This window comes from Aythya ferina, assembly GCF_964211825.1.
Source record: "Aythya ferina genome assembly, chromosome: 19".
In the NCBI taxonomy this organism is placed as follows: domain Eukaryota; kingdom Metazoa; phylum Chordata; class Aves; order Anseriformes; family Anatidae; genus Aythya; species Aythya ferina.
The window spans coordinates 13029221-13054465 of NC_140309.1; the positions used below are offsets into that span (position 1 = coordinate 13029221).

The 25245-nt window shown below is 38.5% G+C and overlaps 1 protein-coding gene across 6 annotated transcripts in view; it reads left to right on the plus strand.

Annotated features, from left to right (window-relative positions):
• The window catches only part of PITPNM3 (PITPNM family member 3), a 79680-nt gene that overhangs the window by 27157 nt on the left and 27278 nt on the right, over positions 1-25245 (plus strand). For 5 of the 6 annotated variants that reach the window (XM_084493528.1, XM_084493524.1, XM_084493525.1 and 2 more), the window contains exons 4-9: positions 3229-3305; positions 6163-6398; positions 12802-12991; positions 15813-15932; positions 21348-21529; positions 23898-24067. In XM_084493528.1, coding sequence (XP_084349654.1) covers positions 3229-3305; positions 6163-6398; positions 12802-12991; positions 15813-15932; positions 21348-21529; positions 23898-24067 — 975 coding nt within the window. The remainder of the gene's footprint in view (positions 1-3228; positions 3306-6162; positions 6399-12801; positions 12992-15812; positions 15933-21347; positions 21530-23897; positions 24068-25245) is intronic. The other variant, XM_084493527.1, reaches the window with a different exon arrangement.

Consider the following 25245-nt stretch of genomic DNA (forward strand, 5'->3'; position numbering starts at 1 on the left):
AGCCAATATTGGATGGTTAATAGTTTGACAGTAGAATAAACAATAAACTCAATTAGATTGGGTGTTAGAAGCCTGTCTATCAGTTTTATTTGTATAGGTTATCAGTTTCTTGTCTTACATAAAAAGTCACTGCTAGGCACTGGTACACTGTGAGCGTCACATTGCTGGGTCCCAGTCAACTTGTTGTCCACCAGGATCCTCAGGTCCTTTTCTGCAAAGGTGTTGTCCACACTGTCAGTCTGGGTTATTGTTCCCCAAGTGCAGGACTTTGCATTTCATTTGGTTACGCTTCATCATATTCCTGTTGACCTGTTTCTTCAGCCTGGTGAGATCCCTCTGAATGGCAGCACAACCATGTAATGTCTTAGCTACTCTGCCTACTTTTGTGTTGTCTGCAGGCTTGTTGAGTGTGTAATCTGTCCATTGTCTAGGAAATTAATAAATATGCTACACAGGAGTGGATCTAGTAGCAACCCCCAGGATGCACCAATGGACACTGGCCTTCAGCTGGACTTACGCTGCTGATCACAATGCCTTAAGCCTGGCAGTCCAGCCAGCTGTCAGTTCATCTCACTGTCCACTTATCTGGCCTGTATTTCCTCACTTTGTTTGCAAGGATGTTATGAGAGACAATGTTGAAAGCCCTGATAAAGTTGAGGTAAACAATATCCACTGCTCTCCCTTCATCCACCAAGCCAATAGTCTCATCAGAGAAGGCTATCAGGTTGGTTGGGCTTGATTTCCCCTTTGTAAATCCATGCCGACTACTGCTGTTCACTTTCTTGTTTTCATGTTTGGACATGAGAATAGCCAGTGGAGTAGCCTATCCAGCTGGTCTGCCTGTTTATTCAGATTTATTTATCTATTATTTATTCTGAATTCTTATAATATACTTATTCACAACTGTATCTTTGGGTCTGTTTAGTTAAACGTGTTGAGGTTTTTTAATCACATTTGTTAATGTTAATACCGTAATTAACAGTATATAGTAATTTATTAGTAATTAATATTAGTATATAGTAGTTTGTTAAGTATGTTAATACAGTTGAGCTAACAGATATTGCAGACCTGCTGTTTGAGGACCAAGAGTGTGCACCTAGTGCCTCTGATGAGGTATTGTAAAACATACGGTGTTTGTCTAGAGTGGTCTGAGTATATAATTGACTGTATTGAAGGTACTGAATCTGCTCTCATTGAAGCCAAAAACACTCTAAATTCTTCTCCAAAGTCAAAGTGGACTTTCCTTGTCTTTATAACAGGTGATGAACATATGATCCTGTTGTGATAAAAGGTATTAGGAAAGCACTGTGTTTATCTGTGGTATTTCTTCCTGTTTGTTCAGGTTACAAGGTTTTTTGTTTTATTTTTTTGTGAAAATCTCTTGCTCTAAATTTCTGTTACTTCTGTTGTGCATCTTGGTAATGTAGCACTGCAGTTACTGTAGAACTGCAGTTACTAAAGGAACAGATGACGAACAACATCTGTGCTGGTACTGTACATCTCTGCATAGGGACCCGAGTCTTGTTATAAATGTTGCTGTAAGAATGGAGGACTATTTAATATGTAGGACTGCAAAAAACCCTGTTTATTGTTCAGTTTATCCATGGGATTTCCTGTGAACAGATCTTTCTGTTTTGAAACTATATAACTCTATATACCCTTGTCTACCCCGAGGGTGCTGAGGGAGCTGGCAGATGTGATTGCCGAGCTGCTTTCCATCATCTGTCAGCTGTCATGGTCAACCAGAGAGGTCCCAGATGACTGGAGACTTGATAATGTGACATCCATCTATAAGAAAGGTCGTAAGGAAGATAAAGGGAACTGCAGGCCTGTCAGTCTGACCTCAGTGCCACGGAAGGTTATGGAACAAATAATCTTGAGGGCAGTCATACAGCATGTGCAAGACAACCTGGGGATCAGGCCCAGCCAGCATAGGTTCATGAAAGGCAAGTCTTGCCTGACCAGCATCATCTCCTTTTATGACCAGGTAACCCACCTGGTGGATGAGGGTGTAGTGTACCTAGACTTCAGCAAAGCCTTGGACGTGGTCTCCCACAGTATTCTCCTGGAGAAACTGGCAGCCCATGGCTTAGACAGGTACGCCCTTTGCTGGGTTAAAAACTGACTGGAAGACCAGGCCAAAAGAGGGGTGGTGAATAGAATGAAATCCAGCTGGCGACCAGTCTCAAGTGGTGTTCTCCATGTGTTGGTATTGGGGCACACCCTTTTCAATATCTTTACTGATGATTTAGATGAGGGAATTGAGTGCACCCTCAGTAAGGTTGCAGGTGACAACAAGTTGGGGGGAAAGTGTCAGTCTGCTTGAGGGTAGGAAGGCTCTGCGGACTGGGCAGGTTGGATCGATGAGCAGAGGCCGATGGAATGAGGTTCAACATGTCTAAGTGCCAGGTCCTGCAATGTGGTCACAACAACCCCGGGCAATGCTACAGGCTTGGGGCAGAGTGGCTGGAAGCTGTGCAGAGGAAAAGGATCTGGGGGTATTGCTCGACACTCACCTGAACATGAGCCAGCAGTGTGCCCAGGTGGCCAAGAAGGCCAATGGCTTCCTGGCTTGTATCAGGAATAGTGTAGCTAGCTGGACCAGGGTGGCGATTGTCCACTTGTATTCTTTACTCTGCTCTGGTGAGGTCGCACCTTGAGTACTGTATCCAGTTTTGGGCCCCTCGCTACAGGAAAGAAATTGAAGCCCTGGAGCATGTCCAGAGAAGGGCTATGAAGCTGGTGAAGGTTCTGGAACACAAGTCTTTTGAGGGGTGGCTGAGGGCACTGGGGTTGTTTAGTCTGGAGAAGCGAAGGCTCAGAGGAGACCTTATTGCTCTCTACAACTACCTGAAAAGAAGGTGTGGGGAGATGGGGGTCAGCCTCTTCTCACAGGTAGCTACAGATAGGACTAGAGGGAATGGCCTCAAGTTGTGCCAGGGGAGGTTCAGGTTGGAAATGAGGAGACATTTCTGCTCAGAAAGAGTGATGAGGCATTAGAACGGGTCACCCAGGGAGGTGGTGGAGTCACTGTCTGTGGAGGAGTTTAAGGAAGGGTTGGATGTGGTGTTTAGGGACATGGTTTAGTGAGTAATACTGGTGGAAGGGGGATGGCTGGACTAAATGATCTTGGAGGTCTTTTCCAATCTTAATGTTTCTATGATTCTATGTCTGAAAAAGGTGAGGAATCCAAGTATTTATGCTATCAATTGTCTTTTTTCTTTTCAGGTGAATTATATAGAGCCTCTTTAAGAAAACAAAGGTTACCTGCACAAGGCAGTATTGAAATACATGAGGACAATGAGGTGAGATTGTTCCCCAAAACCGATTGTGCTGATTTTCAAGGACCAGATATGTGGAAATACTCTCTTATTGTATTATGGAATTGTAAGCCTCTTTGATGGCTTAGTCTTTCTTTTTTATTTTTCAGTAAGTGTGCATGCAATAACTGAAAATCAAAATGAGATTTTTACATACTACATAATTTCACTTAGGTGGAAATATGACCCATTTCTCTCAAAAGATGTCTACGTAGTGCTTCAGGTCAAATACAGGCTTTGAGAAGGAGATTTTGTAGCAGTCAGAAAATTGACAGTAACAAAATTACTTTAGAAGAAGCAAAGAATCTAAACAAGTTATGCTCCTTCCAGTTGACTGATTAAGGTCCTCTGCCCCAACACAGGACAAGAAACAGAAATGTCTACATTTCCGTATTTCAAGAATCCGAGGCCAAATGTCCCCAGAAAATGCTGACAGTCTTTGACATCAGATGTTCTTTCAGTTCAGCCCTTTAGCTCCTTGTCTTAGTCATGACTGAACTGCTGATTACAGGCAAATTTTTTTTGTTCCTTTTGACTCCTTCTGTGAAAGCTACCTGTTAAATACAACTGTGCTGATAGACGTTTTTAACAGTTACTTGAGCAATATTGACTTGCTTGAATTTTTACCTCTGTTTTGAAGCCTTCAGTTACACCAACCTGTCAACAGTGCTACTTGTTTACAAGCTGGCATTGGCTGTGGAAAGAGCTACTTTGAGCTTTTAAAGGGAATTAAACTCCTCTTCTGAATAAATGGATGGGGAACATATGGAGAGGGAAATTGTAAATTAGAGCAAGAAAAAGTGGAACCTCAAAAACTCTCTTTTTACTTACCAGCATATCCAATACTGAAAGATACATGCAGATCAGCAAAATGCCTTCAGAGGATGAACATGGGACTTAAAATGAGTAATTCTACTGGAGACTAAAAATCATGGGCTGAACAGATATAATGGCTTTGTGGAACAATTTAGAATTCTCTCGTTTTCAACCATTTGTCTGTCACCATTCTACAGGTGCTGAATTATGTATTTTTTACTCATTCATGCCAACATCTTTTCCACCCCTGCACTTCTACTGCTAAACTGCAGGCTGAAATGTATCTGTGTGCATTTATTTACTTGTCAGTTTTTCTGGTTAATGCTTTGTTTGTTTGATTAATTTTGTGTGTGGTTTTTGTTAAACTCTGAGCAGTTCTTCTCATTTTATATTTACTATTCAAGATTGTGGTTTTGGTAGCAGAGCTGAAGAAGGAGATGCCTAGAACATTGCCTGTTTGCAAGTTGCCATAGTTAATTTAATAAAAGATATGACCTCATCCTGCAAAGTTTTTCCTCTCTTGCACGAGGTATGCTAATATTGGCCAGTTTCTTTGCAAAAACAAAATACTGTGATGGGAAATGCAGTCCTGAGACCTGAGAGTATAACTATCTGAGCTGGTCTATGTTCAAAAGCCCATTTTTAAAAGGTGCTATGTAAGCACATAACTCAAGCCAGTCTTTCCTTAAACAGCTTGCAGTTTAGATAGACTGATAAAGAAAAAGAGAAGAGACATCATCAGAATATAGCACATGAGGGTACAAACCTACCTAATAGATCATGATCACTTCGTAAGACTGGGGTCATAGTAGAAACTAAACTTACATAAATTAATTAAAAAGATGTTACTGAAAATAAATGGAGCTTATTTCACAATATAATATTTGATTATTTTATTTGAACTTCTTTCTCGGTAGATCACCCAAGGTAGCAGTTAACAATCCTCAAGCAAGTACAAGAAGGAAAATAGTTGTCAAGACTTAAAAACAGAGAATTTCCTAATCTTTTCATGTATTAGTAGGTCTTTCTTTGAATGAATACGACTGTCAAAGTTTAAAGAAGAAAAAAATGTGTAACTCTGAAACATGCAAAATGCTTTTCCAGTTTCAAGTAGATAGATAACATATTTTTCTACGTAGCACATGACCTCACCTTCCATGGTAGATTATTGTCTGTGTATTGCATGACAATTCACATACTCACCATTAGCAACAGTTCATTTTTTACTCTCTCAGTAAATGTCTTGTACGTTAACCTCCCCACCCCCTTTTTTTTTCTTCATTTTAATAAGTTACCATTCTCAGAAGGTTTCCAGTTTCAAAACTCTTACCAGTTGCTTCTGCTAGATGCTTTCATGGGCATAAATGAAAACATTGGCAAATGTGTTCATTTGTTTTCCTTTAAAGAACCTGTGATGATTAGAGTTAAAATGTTTCCAGTAAATGCAGCAGCCCATTTCACAATATCAAGACATTTTCTTAGGCTGCCTGTGAATGTTGGACATCTCCAGTCTGGACATATTTCCAATAGCTTTTGATGTGCACAAAGCTATAGTCTTTGTTGGTCTACACCTGACCTGTAAGAGTTTTCTGGCAGAGCATAGTGTGCTCTACCTGGTTCAGACATACTTAAATGTGTTGTGTCCCATCCCATCCTCCCTACCCAGCAGATAACACAAAGGTCACAGTGGGGTGGGAAAAGGAATCAATTCTAATTGCTTGTGAACATTAACATTTAGACATAAGGAAGAAATTTGTTACTCAGAGGGTGGTGAGGCACTGGAACAGGCTGTCCAGGGAAGCTGTGGATGCCCCATCCCTGGAGGTGTTCAATGCCAGGTTGGATGGGTCTTTGAGCATCCTGGGCTAGTGGAAGGTGTTCCCGCCCATGGCAGGGGGGTTGGAATTAGATGATCTTTAAAGTCCTTTCCAAGCCAAACTATTCTGTGATTATGTGATTAACACCAAATATACCAACACTGTCCCTAAAAAGGCTTCCTCCTTTCTTATTTCCTTTTTTCTCACAGGAAGGAGTTAAACACCAGAAATGCAAAACTCATGTGCTAATTCTGATCCTACATGGTGGAAACATCTTAGACACTGGAGGAGAGGACCAAAGCAGCAAGCTGGCAGACATCAACACCTTCAGTTCTGTGTTTGAAAAAGTCACCCAAGCCCATTTCCCTTCTGCTTTGGGACACATCTTAATCAGACTTGTTCCCTGCCCTGCAATCTGTTCAGCAGCCTTCTCTCTTGTTTCCAAGTAAGCTTATTTCATTTTCAAATGTTTGGCTTTGCAGTTTGGTTTTGAAAGGTTTTCTATGACCTGTGCTTTTCATATGAAATGCCATGAATCCTTTTTAAACTTTTGCTCACTGAATGACTTAGTATGATCTTTCATACTCTGCTACATGGATGTGTTAGTTTAAAAACAAACAAACAAAAAAGCAAACAACAACAACAACAAAAAATTCATGGTGGACTACAGACTATCATCCACATGCATCCAGAAGAAAAATAAAATCCAGAACAACTGGGCAGAAGAAGAAAACTATGATTATTGTTAACTTTTCCTTCGTCCATCCTTTAAAATCTGATTAAAAAATGAGTAGTCAGCATTTATCTTCTTCTAAAATGTGAAGCATAGCTAGAACTGCCAACAAATATACCAGCTGACACTTCTGTATCTGATTTGTCTGTTCAATATTTGAGCATTGCAGAGACAGGATGTTATAGAAGACCCTTCTGATAGTTTTAATGTTTTTAGATTTATAAACAAAAATGGCATATTGGTAACATTGGTTTAGGAGTTAAGTGGAGATTGGGAAGCCTTGCTGAGAAACTTAGACTAATTTAACAAAATTATGCTTTGCACTGGAGACTGAGAATAGAAAGAACTACCTAGAATGTTAGTGATTTAACACATTGTCTTGGTGAGAGAATTTACATATGAATATGATTTTTACCCTTTAACAAGAGAAAAAAAAAAGTAATATCTGTTTATTCCCAATAGCAGCTACTACTCTTTGAAACCCTGTAGTGTTTTGCAGTGGGGTATTAATTTATTGCCATTAACCTATAAGAATGCAGTATAAAGCAGTCTTGAATGAACTACAGAGGATGCATCTCTAAGAAACAGTGCCTTTGGCTAATGAAGGCTTCAGTTCAAAATGCAACTAGGATTTGGTTGCATGCATAGTAAGGGGGATCTGTCCTGTTTTTGGCTGGGGTAGAGTATATTTTCTTCATACTTGCTGGTATGGTGCTGTGCTTTGGATTTAGGATGAGAACAATGCTAATAACACACTGATGTTTCAGTTGTTGCTGAGCAGTGCTCGCACAGCCAAGGACTTCTCAGCTTCTCTTGTTGCCCTGCCAGCAAGGAGGCTGTGGGTACACAAGGAGTGGTGAGGGGACACAGTCAGGAGAGCTGACCCCAGCTGGCCAAAGGGATGTCCCACACCATGTGGCCTCATGCTGAACAGGAAAACTGGGGGGGTTGGCTGGGGTGGTGGCCATTTCTTGGAAATGGGAATTGGTTTGTGGGTGGTAAACAGTTGCATTGTGCATCACCTGTTTTGTGTATTCTTTATCATCATCATAATTTTTTGGGGGCGGGAGGGGGGGTGTTGTTTTTTTGTTTGTTCATTTTGTTTTGGTTTTCCTTCATTTTCTGTCCTATTAAACTGTCCTCTCAACCCATGAGTTTTACCTTTTTTCTGATTCTCTCCACCATCCCACCTGGGGGGAGGGTGAGCGAACAGCTTTGTGGTACTTAGCTGTCTGACAGGTTAAACCACAGCACTTCTTAAAAAATAAATCAGTTTTAGGACACTGTGATCTTTTCTGGGCTATCCTGTAGGTTTTGAGCAAATCACTTACCTCTACTCTGAGTGTGCTTTTTCAAGTAGGCCAGCTGGGGATGCTTATAACATACATTAATAATTATATGTTTTGAAATTCCTGTGTGCATGCTTGTGCAAAAGATACTGGTGTGGTGAAAAACTATTATTACTATTAATTTTAACAATTGTTATATGTATGGCAGTAACAATTTCAGATATGCACTCTTTTTGACAATGCTGTGAGACTTCAAAAATGACATGTAGCAGCTCCTTTTCTCTGTTGTTATTTATCCCTGTGGTCCAAGTGAAGTGAACTTCAAATAACAAACAGATTTTTTCACTGCATACATCCACTTCAGTGCCTGTTCTTCCTCAGTTACTTTTTCAGTCCTAGAATTCAATCAATAGATGACAGGACCTTTTCAGGTAACACTTTTTGCCTTAGTTGTATTTTCCCTGAGATAAGTATTTTAGACAGAAGTGTGCTAATCTTGTCAGCACGACAGAGAAAGGAGGAAAAAACATGCTCTTAGGCCTGATTCAACTCTTCTACAAGTGTAAATCAACAGTAACTACTGAACTCTATACTGATGGCAGAGGAGACTCAGACTTGGCTGATTTCTTCTTTTCTAAACAGAGGGAAACTTCTGTTGGTTTTGTCCAGGGTTTCCCCTAAGTGACAGTCACTTTTATAGCCTTTCTTGCAGTATAGCACCTAAAGTTACATTTGAACTTGTAGAGCAGATAATGCTGCAGAAGAGGAGAGGATGTGAGTTTTCTACAAACGCGTTTTGGGCCTTAAGAAATGGGAACAGTGATGATTACTGCCCAGATGACAGGGTTGGAAAGGAGGGGTTAGAGTATAGGTTAAAGTTCTGAAATACCAGCTGGACTCAAAGCTAAGACAGCATGCAGGAATAAAAGGGGGCAATGTGTAGACCAGACTGCTAGAAGGTATGCCTGATTGTTCACATCAAGGGGGAATACACCAAAACAACTGGGAAAGCAGTATGTGTGTCCCAGTTGCTGCCCTGCAAGGAAAGAAAACTAATAGTGGAAGAGGAGTTGCAACATCAAGAGGTGTTTGAAGGATCCCTCTGCAAATGAGCCATTTATTAACACGGGGATCAGAAGTGTCTCTTAGATATCCACATAAGGCAGTGCCTGCAGGGCTCAACTAACTGGAAGAAGAGCTGGTAGAGTGGAAGGGCTGGTGACAACCCAAATGAAGAGAGCTCCTCCCTTCTTTTGCTTTGTTTTTTTTTGATTCCTTCTTGTTGCAGCCATCAATGCTCAGCCAAACTGAAAATAGCCAAGGTAGATTTTTGAGTGTTCAGTTGAACCATTCCCAGCACTGAAATACAATTAGTACTGCCAAGGTATGTTCTTGCCTTGAATCACTTGTAATGCATCCATTTGGTGCTGACAGAAGGAGAGATGATTATCGGCTCTCGCAATTTTGCTTCATGCCAGCAGCTTTCACAGTCAGAACTGAAGGAAGCAGTTGTGGAACATAAATTTGTGGTAAACATCCCACTAAGCAAACTGTGGGTGAGGAGGTGTGTTTTCAATTACTGAAATATTCATCGGGTGTGAGCCAGATAAAGCAGCAGCACAAGATTTCATGTTTGGTTTGAATGTATCCTGAATTCTGTGAATGTGCAAGCATAGTGCATGCCAAGGTAGAGCAACCCCTCTGTTTGCCTTGGCACAGGTTTTGAATTACAATGTGTCTATGTGCTGAGTATCTGGGTTCAGACTAATGCCACTGGGACCTTTCATCTGAACACGCACAGGCAGTTCTCCTCCCTGTCTTGCAAGGAGGGGGGTTAAAGAAAAGGGATCTTTCAGGGAAAATTCACTCCAACCAGTAAATGTTTTAGATTGTTTAATCTGGTCTGCTTCCATCTGCTCCCATCACTTTCAGTTTCCTGTATCTATTGTAAATCAGAAAGACACTGCTTATGCAGCCTGTGTGAATCTATAACGTATGAGTGATGTCCTGTGACACCTTTGCTGCTAAGGACAGGTAAGGTTTAAAACTAAGTTCCATTGTAGTTCCAACTAGATGGCTTGTGAGCCATCTCTTCCCTTTTCAGGGAAACATGTCACTGAGTAGATCAAAAGTTAGGCTTTTTAATAGATTGATTTGATGAGCATACATTGATTCACATCTCAGACTGAACCTTCTAAATTACAGAGTTAGCCAAACTGGGTAACAATTGCAATTTATTTATTTATTTATTTTAAGAAAAAAGCTTACATTGTAGCAGGCGAAGGGGCAAAAGTCAATCTTAACAGGCATGGGTCACTGTAAGTTGTTTGTCTAGTTGTTGACTACAATGGCTTCTGTTTACTTCTTGGTTTGAATAAAACCTTATGTAGCTGACTAAGCATGACTATTAAGCATGTACATCCTTAATAGTTTTGAGTAGGCATTTTAGGTCTCATAGACATTTAAATGGATGTACAGAGTTAAGCACATGCTTGAGCATTTTTGTGGACTGTCTCATTCTTCTGTTATTAGTCTTCTATGACTAGAGTTGAGGCATAAACTGGAAAGCCCATCTCTTTCTTTGCACAGCAAAGCATAAAGAAAGAGCATTGTTAGAATCTGATTACACAATAAAATAATTTAAAAGACAGGGAAAGTCTTTTAGCGAAAGAGACATTGCCTCTGAACTGTTTACACTCTTTGGTCCAACATACCTTAAACCTAGTGAGGGTCTTGAAAACTGGCAAAATCTATTTCCAGAGCAGTACCAGTTTTTTGCTATAGGGCATTATGTAAAACAGGGATGGTCTTAAGAGGAATTAATGCAAATGCTCAGCCTGGAAAAATCCAAACGTAAATAAGTGACTTCACTGTACAGCAACAAGTGTGTACAAGACAAGGTAATTTTCTAGGTGTTAAAATTTCATCTCTTTTAATAAACTATTAAATTGCACAAGATGCATTTTTCAGTTAAGAATTAATGCTGCCTAATTCTGGAGTTGGTATCAACTCCCTGACTGAAATTCCATTTTTAATGCTTGTGGATGACATTGCTACTGTATTTAAGAGTTTAGCTAGTTTTAACCCTGTGAGCTAAGGCAGTGAGATGTCTGTGAAATTTAGGCACAGAGGAGCTAGACACTTGCTGAAGGTAAGAAATCTGTGGCAGAATTAGGTCTTGAAATACGTTTGTTGTTACTACACCAAAGAATCACTTTCCTTTACCTCCTTGCAGACCAAACCTCGTGTTTAAACAAGAACCAGACAGGAAAGTTAATGACCGCAGTGGAGCACTACGTTGTTTTTGTCTCATATATATAGAGGTAGTATTTTCTTGAGATTTTCTTCCATTTCTTAAATTCTTAAAGAACTGTGCCAAGAAATATGGTTATCCAACTAAATTACTGACAGTACTTTGCTCACAACTGCAAAATGTTATCTTGTTCCCACTGTTTGTTTGCCTTTAGCAGTACTGCAAGAAGTGGGAGAGAAAAGCCTTACCTGATTGAGGTGAAACATACTTTGCCCCTTGGTTGTCTGTGTAGTGTTTTATCCTTTCATTATTCACCAGTGGGCAAGGTCAAGGTTTGATAGTTATCCAAACAAGTGTTCCCCCATAGGTGATTTTCCCCTCTGCTGTCCCCTTTCACCTCTGCTGTGGCCAGAGACTGACCTAAGGAAATTATGAGGGACCTGTGTTTCATCTTCACCTGTATTTAGCCACATGCTTTCTACATTCAGAAAAAGTTTCTTCCTTTTTCCTCCTTTCTGTTGCTCCTGCTCTGCTTGAAAATTACCAAATCACTGGAGTGTGTCAGCAATAGTCAAGTATGGAAACGTTCTGTGAAGCTGAGGATATGAATACAGACTGACCTTCATACTTGAGCATTGCAAGTCATCTTTTCTTCTTCTGTTACCCTGGTGATAGCCCTGAGGATGAAGATTTTAGCAGAGACACAGACTTTAACTCCAGTTCAGGGAGCTCACTTTTCAATATTGTGATAGCCTACAAAGTTCCTAAAAATAGTGACTGCAAAATAATGTTGAAGTATATTCAATTTGCTTGCCTATGGCTTTGGATGAACTTTGGATGTGCTGAATTGTTGAAAACACTTCTTACTGGACAGTCAGCTTACTGGAAGAGAATCTGGCACACAGTAATGTGACTTTCACCTTTGACTCCACTCATCAATAAAAATCAGTTGAGACATGACTGACAGATTTTCTGAAAAAGTTGCAGGGTACACATCCAAACTAAAACAAAACTGGCATTCTGACAAATTTAAGCTTGCATTTTCTATCAAGTTTCCACCTTTTTGCAAAATGTTACTCTGCAAACAATTACATGTAATTTCAGAACACAGGCAATTCTGTTCCAGCTGTTTGAATGGGCGGAACATTGGAAAAAATGTTTTTATACACTTTTGAACAATGTGCCTGTCACATGTTCTGTGAAACAGTACTTCATTGTGATTATTTGATCCCATTTTTTAATGTAGTGAATTAGTATATGGGGGGGAAGCTAAAAGGGAATAATAATCTCTTCATTCATCTAAATTATGTCTACTTTTACATGTAAAAATAAGGTTGAAAAATTGCACCATGTGTGCTTAATTACAGGAATGCCTTCTAGCATTGTCTCAGTTTTGTAAAGCAGTAACTCCATGATTGTTAAGCTGTTGAGTGTTGTGAGAAAATGATCCTTCCTGTACTTTCATTGTCAACTGCAATAGCCAAGCCCATTTCTGTTAATAAGTAACTGTTCATTAACTAATGCTGTATGATGCCTTTTGCATTTTTCCTGATGATAGCATGTTCTTCTTTAGCCTAAATCCCTACAGCTATGATGAAAGCTGTCTCAGCAGCAGTGAAGACCACATCCCACTGGCTGCCTTGCCCTTGCTGGCTGTTTCATCCCCTCAGTACCAGGATGCAGTTGCCATGGTGATTACTAGAGCAAACCAAGTTTACAATGAATTTCTCAAATCTGCAGATGGGGTTGGTTTTAATGGACAGGTAGGACTATTCTTCTCCTACATCAAAGTAAAATTCCTTTAAAGTAAGACTGTTTCTTGTTAAACCACTTCTGATCTGTGTTGATGGTTTTGAGTTATGAGTGTGGGAACAATACTGTAAATGTGATGTATATGAACATTAGCTTGGAATTGTGCCCAGCATGAGAAAGACCCTTCTGGAATCCTATGCAGTATTTTACCTGGACTTACTCAGTTGGTAGAAGATATTATACCTTCTCCCACGACCATTTTGAGTCCTAATCTCTTGTTAATTATTGCTGTGAGCTCTGGTAATGTTTAGGAGCCTTAGTTGTGCAATAAGAGTGTATTATGCTAAGCAGTGAGCAAGCCTGCCAACTCAAGACAAGTGCTAATCTATGTTACCAAGTTCATCATCACACACCTGCTATGGATGTTGGAAGAATTGGGACATTAGCACATCTCTGACTAAGAGCAAAAGGAAATTTAACAGTTATTATTTATTTTTTGCCTCCATCACAGTAGTAGTAAAGCAGTTGACAGTAAAGAAACCCAGAAAATAAATATTCAGTTGCTGACAGTGTTGCAGGTTTCTTATGCAACTCAGGGATGGTCATTTATTTTTTTCAGTCTGATCCACTCCCCAGTGAAGTCACCTGCAGATTTCTTCCAGCTGACATATGTCACAGTTATTGTTCCTACTTCTCCATCTCTAGACTAGAAAAAGTAGTACTTTCCTGCTTCACATACAATAAATATGGTACTGCTACCCTCTATAAATTACTGATTTTTTTTTTTTTGTGATGGGGCCCTATACATAGCTGCAAACATTCACTTCCTTAAAGTACAATGACGTCCAGACTGCAGAACAAAAGAAAAAAACAATTCAGAATATAGTATAATCTTTGAAGGAAAGCATGTGTCTTATAACACAGATTATTTTCTGTAGCAATAATAAGATTATGCTGTGGCATTTTTAGACTACAATTTGGTCTGAAGCCAGTTTTACTGTTCACAGCAAGCTATTCTTGCTTGAAACATGGAAACAGTCTATCTTCAGTGATAGAGCATTATAAAATGTGAGATTATGAAAAGAGGAATTATACAAGTTACAGAAATGATTGTAAAAATAATTATCAGTAGAATTTTTTTATTTGACAAAGAGACAAAGAAATCTCCCTGTTTTTTGCTGCAGACTCTGAATTAGTATTATACGTGCAGAAGTCATGACCCCTGTACACTCCACAGAGTTCTTACCATCAACAAATACCAGTATTATTAGAATGGAAAAGTGACTTCTCTGTGCTGTCTGCAGTTCTTTGCTGTGTTCCTTAGATAGAAATCTCAGTTCAACCTCTGAATAAATCATGCATTTCTAAAATAGATGCCATATAACCCGACTCCACCCTGTGTGTCTCTTTTCTCTCATATTTTGGTCTCTTTTGTCCATTTATATTGAAAGTTCATCAGATCAAAGGCTGCCCATTAGATTTTATGCAGCATCTGGAACAAATTATCTCCATTACCTTAGTGCCAATAGTAGTGAGGATTAGAAATGGAATGTAAATTCATGGAGATATCATTAATCTCCAACAAAATATGTTGTTGGTTTTAATAAGGCTACCGGTCTCCATGTGATTTTCAGTTCTTTGTTGACTTCATTGAATGTTAATAAGAATCTGAACATCAGAGATTAAATCAGCATTTCGGTTAATTATATATTACTTTAGAATTAGAGTTATCTTAGGATAGATGTTACCTTCATGTATTTTGATATATATATTTTTTTAATCCTGAGAAATGTGTTTTTAACTGTTAACTCTCAGTTAAGAGAGCCTGGTATATGGAGATACACTGAGAGGGGCTTGAGGTTATTTTCCTACCTGCATCTCAAAGTGCTCTCTTTTCCTAACACAGTTCACTTTGAAGGTATCATGCACAACATTCTGGTATTCCAATTGTGTAGTTTGGTGTTGTAGCCAAGATGATTTAAGGCTACAAGCAAGTTAAGGTCTGTAAGGAGAAGTAATTTCTTCTGTTAAACTGATTGGAGTTGGGAACAACAGACTGGGTGTGTTCTTCAGTTTGAGAAACATACAGAATAGGTTGCTGAAACTGGTGGAAGAGAGCAATTTGTTAACAAGGAGAGAGGTATTAGAGCAGTTATACCTCACAAGAAAGAGGCAGGGGGACAGGGTGAAAGAATTGTCTCCTTGTGGGGCTGTTAAGCACAATCAGCTTGTGAGGTAGATTCTAATGTTCCTTAAAATTACTTCAAGTACCAAATTGCCAATTTTAATATCTCATTTATTTTAATTCCCAGGCCCGTATTTTGAAGGTAGCTTGTATGTTGATATTAAATGTGAAGCAAGAGTGAGTCTCATTTTAATACCTCATTTAAAAGTTCTGTTCCCTTGTCCTGACAGGGACAATACCAATTTGTTTTTAATTAGTTGAAATCTTCTACCCTATCTGACTGCAGGAAATGTTAGGTAGCTTAAAATCTGTAAGATGGTTCTCTAGTGATCTGGACTTTTTAAGCTGGAAGCAGGCTTTAAGTAGGTGAAAGAATTCTGGCCCATTTGGAAGAACTCCTTGCTGGTCAGAACAGCCTCTGGGACAGATATTCTTGGCATAGGGCATATGTCTGTAGATCAGTTCCTCAGATGAGAGGAGACAAAAGAAAGTGACTACACGTTTTCAGCTGCAATAGGAACTACACTCTAAAAAAAACAGGAACAAGGGTGTAAATTAAGACAGGAGCTCCTATGCAGTGCAGTGATGGTTTTTGTTTCTTGTAAAACACTTGCTACATCCCACAAAGTATATTTTTATTTCCTCAGGTGTGTCTTGTTGGTGACTGCATTGGAGGAATTTTGGGTTTTGATGCCATCTGCTATAATGCTAATAGAGCTGATGAGAGTCGGAACAGTAGCAGGAGAGGAAGCATCAGCAGCATCCAGGTGAAGAGAATAAAATCTACTAAGCTGAAATCCTATAGATTCATTCCCTGGGGGGACAATTGGAAATTCAGGTCCATATAAAACAGAAAAAAATCAATGATTTGGTAAATTGCAATGATAGCACAGGATTTTTCTCACATATCAAAAAATTGCCATCTGAAAATAAAGTCTGCATATTCAATTTTATGATGCATAAAAATCACTAGTGAAGGCTTTATTGGTAGATCTGTAACGTTGGGCTACAGAGTGTCTTTTATTGCATACCTAATCCCTCACTGTAGATGTAAATGTGTCATCTCAGTAATCACAGGCTGCTGTTTTTCCAAAACCTTCTTTTTAAAAAAAAAAATACTGAATTCCAGACGCTATGGAATCAATTATGCTAGTGCCTAGGGGTAGTCTAACATTATAATATGCTCATGAATAAGTTCTACTGACTGGTGAAAGACTGCCTCCTTTTTGATGAGGAATTAAGTCACCTGAGGATGTGTGAATGGACCACTGAGCATAACTGAGTCTCTAGATGAGTGCTGTATTTGGGGTGAAGGGATGATTAATTCTGTGGTCCAGGAAAGATTTTATTGTAGGAGAAGAGCATTTTTTTTAAATTCTACTTGCATATAGGAAGTATGACTGTGTTCTCCACTTAAGAAAGAAAACTGGAGTTTAACTAATCTTACGTACTTCAGACTCAAGTGGATATGCAGAGTGTTGGAGTTGACACTGGATGAGGTGCCTGCACTCCATTCTTTGATGGTTTTGTGACACTGGCTAAATTGTTTCCTCTTATGACTCTTCAGTTACCTCTCTCCTCAAAAATGGGATCAATTATACCAGCCTTCTCAGTTCATTCAGAGTGTGTTACAGAGTAGCATGTGAATATGGTAGCACTCTCCAGCGAAGACACATCCTCTAAACATTTCCAGGAGGCAAGTTTTTCTCTGACATGATTGTGGAGTCTCAGCAGGAAACCTTTGACAGTGCCAGCACTGAGGATAGTGTGTTGCAAGCAACATAAACGGAGAAATTGACCTGCTGGAACCCAGTCCTGCAGTGAGACTGATTATAGAAAAGTTGCTAATCAGTCTGAGAGCAGGGATCAGACTTTAGGAAGACAGGTTCTTTTGACTTCACTGCTCTTGCTTATAGTTTCAATTTTCCTTCCTTCTTTTCCATGATATCATAGAGCTTCACTTCCCAAGTCTCTCCCCAGCTTTTCCTTCTTCTCCTCCCATTTTCATCTCTAATAGTCTGTAAATTCAGAAGAACTAATAATTCCTTTCATTCCTTGTCTTGTCTTCCTGCCCATTGTTCCCAGCTTGCTCCTGTGAAACACAATCAGGATGCCCCTTTTACTTTTTTTTTTTCCTTCCTTGGTATCGCCTGTAGAAATGGATCTCATTGGAAGGCTTTGAAGCACAGAAATATGAGGGAAATATTTTACAAATGTCAGAGGCATTTGTGAAATAAAACTAACTGGAAATAAGGATGAGACTGGGGTACTCTAAACCAGTTAATTGTATGCTCTGGTTATGAACCCTGAAAATAGAGTAAATAAGGTACCTTCAAACTCTGGTTATTTCAAAGTGGTTTATAACAATAACTATGATTGGTGATGCAGTGACCATTACATTCTCTGAATAATTCACAGTTTCAGGCTCTATAATAAACTATTTTTGGGGAGAGAAAGAGGGACTGATAATTTGTCACAGCAGTGTAAATAAGGAATTAGAGTGGTACATTCAGTACTATCACAGGTGAATATTTATTGTTTTGTGTTGCGGTCTTTTCTGTTTTTTTAGTTTTCAATATACACTACATATCAAGTGAGGCTTATGTGTAATTAGTAGTGATTTCCACAGTATAGGCAGAAATGTAAGTTATTACTGAGATCATGATTGTTACCTGTACATGTCTTTCAGGGGCAGTATTTAAAAATGTGTCTTCATGTTCAATAAAAGAACCAGCAGTAGAGCAAATGTCACTCTGCTCAGACCAGATTAGTAACTCTTGCCCTATAAAAATCAATTACATTTTTAAAAGTTAAAATGCTTAGCAAAAAAGCCAGTGTTATCATCATCGTCACCATCATCATACCACTCCGAGAGATTTTTAGGTATAGCAGGATGAAATGACCTTCATCAGTCATTGGAGGTGGAAACCCAAAGTCTTACAATAGCAAACTCTGCACTGGGTTGGGAGTACTGTATCTGTTGCTGTCTTGCTGCAACAGCTAAAATACTCACCATCTTGAAGCAGACAACCCTTCATTAGGACAAATAGAGAAAGGTGATGATTTGAACCACATGGATAAATAATACATAAAAACCAACTGTGGATGACTGATTCAGATCCTAATTATTGATTGCATTTTACTGCAGATAGGATTTTAATTGTGGCATTTGGGGGCATTGAGAGAGCTCGTGTCAAAGGAATAACAGGCTTTTAATTGTTTGAAATGTAGCATATGGTCTTTACACTGATCATATCAAACTTCTACTGTATTACCTGCTGTGTTTTTAAGTGGTTTAATATATTTTCCAGAAATGTTTGACACACTTTGATCTGGCTGATACAAATGCTGAGTTGGCAAAGTTTCTTTCATGGTATGCAAGAAAGACCATCATGAAGGTGAACCTAAATGCTCCAACCCATGACATCGAAATTTAGCCCCTTGCAAAATATGACCTGAGGTTATCTTGTGATGCAAGAGAAGAACACACTCTCTGCAAAGAGAATCTGTTAGTGAAGCTTAGTGGACAAAAGTGAATTGTTGCTGCCTTTCAGAGATGAAGACATTAGCTTCCATTAGTAAGCAGTCTTACCAGCTAGTTCTGTGGTGTCACAAGCTAGTTTTTGAATACTGTGAAGAAATAAGAGTGACTAAAACAAGTGTTTGGTTTTACATTACTATCATCTCTATGCCTTTTCAACAACTAGCCCTCTTCCTAAGGCCACCAGTAAATCAACAGTCCTACACCAAAATGTTTCATGATCTTGAGATTTTTTCATCTGCTTTTTTTCTCTGGCAACATCAAGGATTCCTATTTTTTTAGTCTATTGACAGCAATGACTTTTTAAAAAGTAATGGGAGCTGAGATGCTGATGTATCTGCCACATGGTTTTAACAAACAGAGCATTAAAATGTCACCAGGGTTTTCATGAGGCTCTGAGACTTGGCAGTACTTATGTGGTTTTAAGAAGTCACTAATGGTATGATATTTAAGTGCTTTGCCCATTAAAAACAGTGGATTTATCAGAGGACTTCATGGGCTTTTTGTTCAATCTCTAAAAATTCCCTTTCAGCTCTGTGTGTGGGTTCACCTCCATGTAGTGTATTTGAATATTCTTAGCATTTTAATAAATTAGTTAATAGTAAAAACATCTGCCAAATTGGTATTTTGGTCAAAGGTTGCATGCAGAATATTTGTAACATGCAAGTTTTAAAATTAAAACCATAAAAATACATATATTTTCATGACATTTTTGGTTAGGAACAAGCTAGAGATCAGAACTCATCATGGAGGCTATGAGGTAAATAAAAATCCTTTTGACTACTGAATCAGTTGGAAGTAGTCATGACACATGAACAGATTAAGACATGGCATTCACAAATGTTCCTCAGAATTCTATAAAAACAGTCCTGAGAATCTATAAAATAAAGTTCCTGTGTAAACTTTATCAGGAAAGTTTGGACATAGAAATTCTGGCTTTAGAAGAACCCTGGTGTTCTGCAGAATAGATAGAGATGGTAGAAAAAGCATTGATGTTGTAACAGAGCTTCAATGTAGGATTGTATACTGCAGGACATGTTAAGCTATGTAGAGTCAGTTTCAGAGTTTTAAAACAAACAAGCACCAACAAAACAGAAATGAAACCAAAAACAAGGAGGACCTGTAGTTGGTTCTGGGTTGAACTCAAAGGAAGCACGTTTTATTTACATGGGCTGCTGCTTTTGGTTTTCTGTCACTTTAGTGTACAAAGCAGCAGGGGCAGTTATCTCCCAACACACTGCAGGAGCTCTCCCCTCCTACACGGCCCTGTGGAACAGTTCTCTGCCTTTTAATAATAGTAGCAACTAAAAAGCCAGAAGTGAGGCTTAGTTTTAACAACATAGATGCAGTTATTATTGCGCAAAGCAAGGTCATAAATCTTACACAGCTTATATAGCTTATACAGCTTATATAGCTTATACAGCTACAGAAAGTTGGCGTGGTATGAATTTTGCTACATGTTACCATGAAATGCAGATAAAAATCCTACATGCATATATATATGTATGCATGTAATATATGTAATATGTAATATAATCCTACATGCATGAAATATATAGACAGGAATATGTGCATATGTAGGATATGTAGACAGGAATAATTGTCTATGAACATGCTGGTCCTAAATTTATCTTATCCAAGTTATTAGGATGCTAATGTTAGTTGCATGGTATTACTCATGCAAGTTGGAAATTAGGTTGGAAACTGGGAAAAATTATGGTAGGAAATTAGGAGAAATTTCTTCCCAAAAAGAGTGGTTAGACATTGGAACAGGTTGCCCAGGGAAGTGGAGTCACTGTCCCTGGGGGTGTTTAAGGCAAGGTTGGATGTGTTGGTAGGGGGGACGGTTGGACTTGATAACCTTGGAGATCTTTTCCAACCTTAATGATTCTTTGATTCTACAATTCTATACTGTGAATTCTAATACTGCATTATAGAGTTAGTAGGATATGGACAAAAACTGTTAATCACACAATTAGAAGAGATAACTCTTCGCCTAATGTGTCTTGCTGATGTTCATATGATTGAAATATTTTTTAATTTAAAAAAAAATCAGAGAGGATGTTGATGTAAGCTGCAGAAGTGCTGGAGGAAATGAACAATAAATACATCTATTTCCTATTTAAAGGGGTACCTTAAAGATCTGGTACCACCGATCTCCTCTTGCATCCCACAGAAGTTCACATTCTTTAAAAATCAGGTCCTGCATCCATGGAACATAATAAGCAAGACTGTTAATGTTCTAATGGCATTTTGTGCACTCAGGTAAGACCCCTTCTGATTACTTTATAATATTTATAGTTTTTTAAGAAAAAAACTATAAATAGTTTTTAAGAATGATGAAGTCAACAAGGGATGAAGCCTTTGTGTTACTCTTCCCACCACCGTCCCTATGCCTCCCTCCCCTCCCTTTCCCCCCCCCCCCCCAAAAAAAAAAAATCCTGATTCTCCTTCTACCTTTTAGGCTGTACATCTTACAGGGTAATTTAGTCTTCATCTCTTTCCATATCCTCTCCAGCAACAGGAAAGTCTAACCCCTTACACCCTTCCTTGGATAAAATGAGGTCAAATGTATAAATGCAGCTCTGTTGTATTTTGGTCCCTTCCTAAATCTTCTTTTTGCTGTGTTCATTCTCTATAGGACAATCCCCTTTTAACAGATGATTCCAGTCTGGGTGGCAGCAAACGCCTGAGCAAAAGCAATATTGACATCTCGGAAATCATGGAGGATGAGGACCCAAGGCAGCCGTTGCCTAGGAAACAGAGTGACTCATCCACCTATGGCTGTGATACTATAACCCAACATCATGCTTTCCTGTCTAGGTAACTAGTGTGTGATGACTGAGTAAAAAAAAAATAGGCTTGCCACTAAATGCAGCCTGTCACTGCCAGTGGAACAGAGTCATTTTTATTGGTTATGGTGTATTTCTGGAGGTTTGCTTCAAGTCCCTGCAAATACTTTTCAAACAAAACCATGGATATAGTGTGTCTAGCATCAATTTACTCACATGTGGAGAGTTTTTTAACTTTTATTCATCTGTGAAAGATTTGAATATGCAAAACTAAATGTAGGTAGATTCATCTCTTCAGTGGGGCCCACACACATCAAGATGGATGAATGCTTTATAATTCTGAATTACTGTTACATTTTTCTTGGACTTCACTTACAGACTTTCCATTATTCTCTAAAGAGTGAGATAATTGCTTTTGGTGTTCTAATTGGTCTACAGGCTATACAGAGCATATTTAAAACAGAACAATAGCTAAAACTGTGTAAATGTCAGGCCTAAATGGGGAGGAGGCTGGAGGCAAGATTTAATCTCATTAGCTTTCTTGGGTCCTAAGAAACCTTTTAAATACAAATATGATGGGAAAATCAGCATTCCTTTTGTTTTCCTTGTTGTTTCTGTCTGTTCTGAGCTTTTGCTTGCTTTTTACTTCTGAATTATTTGTGCTTTTTATTCCTCTATCCATCTCATTTCCTTTATTTCATCAGGAGTGATGCAAACGGAGAAGTCGTAATGTGTATTCAAGTGCTGCTACAGTTTAAGTACAGTGCAGACTTACTACTGTGTTGTACTTCAGTCTGGCAGTTTTTTTAGTAGCAGCTTACGGTAATTTTATTGCCTCAAACTTTTTTTTTTTTTTTTTTAATATCAGCATGTTGCATCTTCCCTTTGAGGCAAAATGGTTGGTTTTACTTTTCCATAACTGAAAACTTTTTGTCAGTTATTTTAGATTCCTCTATAGGAGTACTGTGCTATGTATAAAGTACAGTGCTGGATTGTATAAACTACTTTATACTTGGGGGATAATAGCATAATTAGATAACCGTCTTTTTACAGGTCTTCTCTTTTAGTTTTCTGGATGTCTGTGTTTTAAACTAAAACCTTTCCACAGAGCTGTACTTAAGCAAGAAGTTGGATATCTTCCATTCACAGTTTGGACACCTCAAACTTCAGGCTGTTGCGGTTATTTGAGAAGAGTTGCGTATACCTATATAAAGGAGGCAGAAAATATTCCTTGAGAGGGTGGGGGAGGAAAGTGTCAAACCAAACCATATCATCCTTTGCCCCACCCTGTCCAGCCTGTGAGACTTGCATAAGATCACTAGACCTTTTTTATCGTGCTTATATACTGCTATTTGGAAGTAGTGTGTCAGTGTGAGTAATGAGATTACAAAGATCCCTCTTTCACAGAGAAACTGATTTTTGAGCTACTTTTTTAATTACTTTTTGGGAGTTTTGATTAATAACATCAGGTTATAATTTGAGAATGTCAGGTTCTCAGATTGAAAGAATTGTCTTGTTGTTATGGTCTGATTCAGGACAAGTCTTCAGGATTTCTGGATTCTGAGCCATGATTGACCATTGATGTAAAGTGTAGTGTGCAGGTAACTCATGAGGGCTTTGGTTACAGCTCTGGTGATAGCATGGTCAGCATCTCTCAGTCAGGTTTTGCATGCTATGGCGACATGTTCTGTTCTGTCTCATGATGCTTCATGAGCAAGCGGGGTGTATATGTATATGTGCTAATGTTCTGCATCTGAATGTAGTAATTTCATCTTTCACAAAGCTAAATGAGGGATGAGTATTTTCTTTGTCCATGAAGGATAGGTGATCTGTATTTACCATATGCATATATGGCACAGAAAATAAATGAAAATGTTCAAATAGCTTAAAAGATTAAAATATATCTATAAGCATCACTAATTTTAACCTGTAATAACTAGTTAATAACTAGTTGAAAAGTTGTAAACTTCTGTTTCATAGCTCACAGAACACGTAAAAGCAATGCTTTTTTATGTACTTGTACAACTGTAACTTTTTAATACCATTGTCCTTACACAAGTTGAGTAGGTTCAAATTTGTAGCAAAAGTTGCAGAATAAGCTTACATGCACCTGTACAGCTAAAAGGGAAGGGAGGTAGACTTCAATTTTAAGAGTCCTTGCATAACTTACTGATAAGTATTTTAACTGTAGAAAACTTGTATGTTGAAGGTAGTAAACTTAATTAATGGCCACACTGGAAATCATAAATGGCTGCTATACTGTAATTAATCTTTTTACAGTTTAAGGCATATTGCTTGGATCTTGATGCAGGTGTTAGAGCTTTCTAAGCAGCCTGTTTTTGGAATGTATTTCTTCTCTGGATTGATTATTGTTGAATCAGTGCGTTTTCTTTGCTCAGCATCCACTCAAGTGTGCTGAAAGATGATGCAGACTTTCTTCCTGTGAATTCCAGTCTCTCAGAAGTAAACCTGGGCCGATTTGAATTTGAGGTGTCTGATTTCTTCATCTTTGGATCGCCACTTGGTTTGGTGCTGGCCATGAGGAGTACTGTTCTGCCAGGCCTGGATGGTAAGCTCTTTCTGGGGTTAGAATACAGGATGTTTAATGACCTCTGTAAACAAAGAGACACATTTAAAAGGAGGTAAATAAAAGAGTCTAATTAAAGACTGAGGAGTGAAGTAAGTTTCTTCTAAAAGATGTGAATGTTAGTGTAGGTTGGTACTGAGGCATGAGGTGGTGAGGTCTGTTCCGGCAATGTCACTGCTCACCCATTTACAGCAGTGTGTCTTTTGCTCTGCTGTTGATTGTAAATTCCATACAACATGAAGCTTATACCTCACCAAGGAGCAGTCCTTGAAAATTACACCAAAAATAGCATCTGTGCTTAGTACAGCATTTCATCTTGTTCGCTTCTGGCTTCATGTGTAAATTTCAACCCCATTAGTGCTGGTTGTGAGCCATTTTAAACTCTGGTAAGAACACAGTGATCAGAGATATACAGGATTTTCTTTTTTTTATTTTTTTATTTTTGAATATATTTGGATTTTTTTCACTTATTTTAAAGGGATTTACTTTTCAAATTTCAGTGTGTCTTTTGCTTCTGTGCATCATATGAAGTTTGGATAGCAAGGCATCTTCATGGGAAATGATATGTTCTGTTATTAGATGAGGGAGAAAAATCCATTGCAGTAATATAAAGAGACAACAATTCAGAACTCCCAGGTTTTTTTTTCTTTGTAAGAGTTCAATTTATACACTTTTGAGTAATGTCATTTGGATATCTTTCAATGTTGCATTTAATTGCTGAAATAAATTGGAAAGGAATATGAAATGAACTTTATTTTACTTGCCATAAGTAAAACAAAAAAAGTGTATAGGAGGCTTCAGACATCTCACAGGAATTTTTTATCAGGTTCTGTGGCTTCAGAGGAGAATATTATTAAACTCTCATTTTGCATTTCTTCTGATTGATGTACAGATCATCCTTTCTAGAAAAATCAGCATACAACAGATAGTCTGAGCAGGTTTTGGTTATCCTGCAGCTGGAAACTTGGTAGTTGCCAGTGATAACAATCTAAAATGTTTTACAAAGAGTACTTTGGTGAAATGTTGTTCATGGGCATGCATCACTGCATCTGCTTTAGGCAGTTAACTCAGATAGCATGTGAGGAGCAGTCTAGTCTTCATCTATCATCAGTGGAATGCATTTAGATACTCACTGAATAGCTGTGCCATTTTTCCTTCAT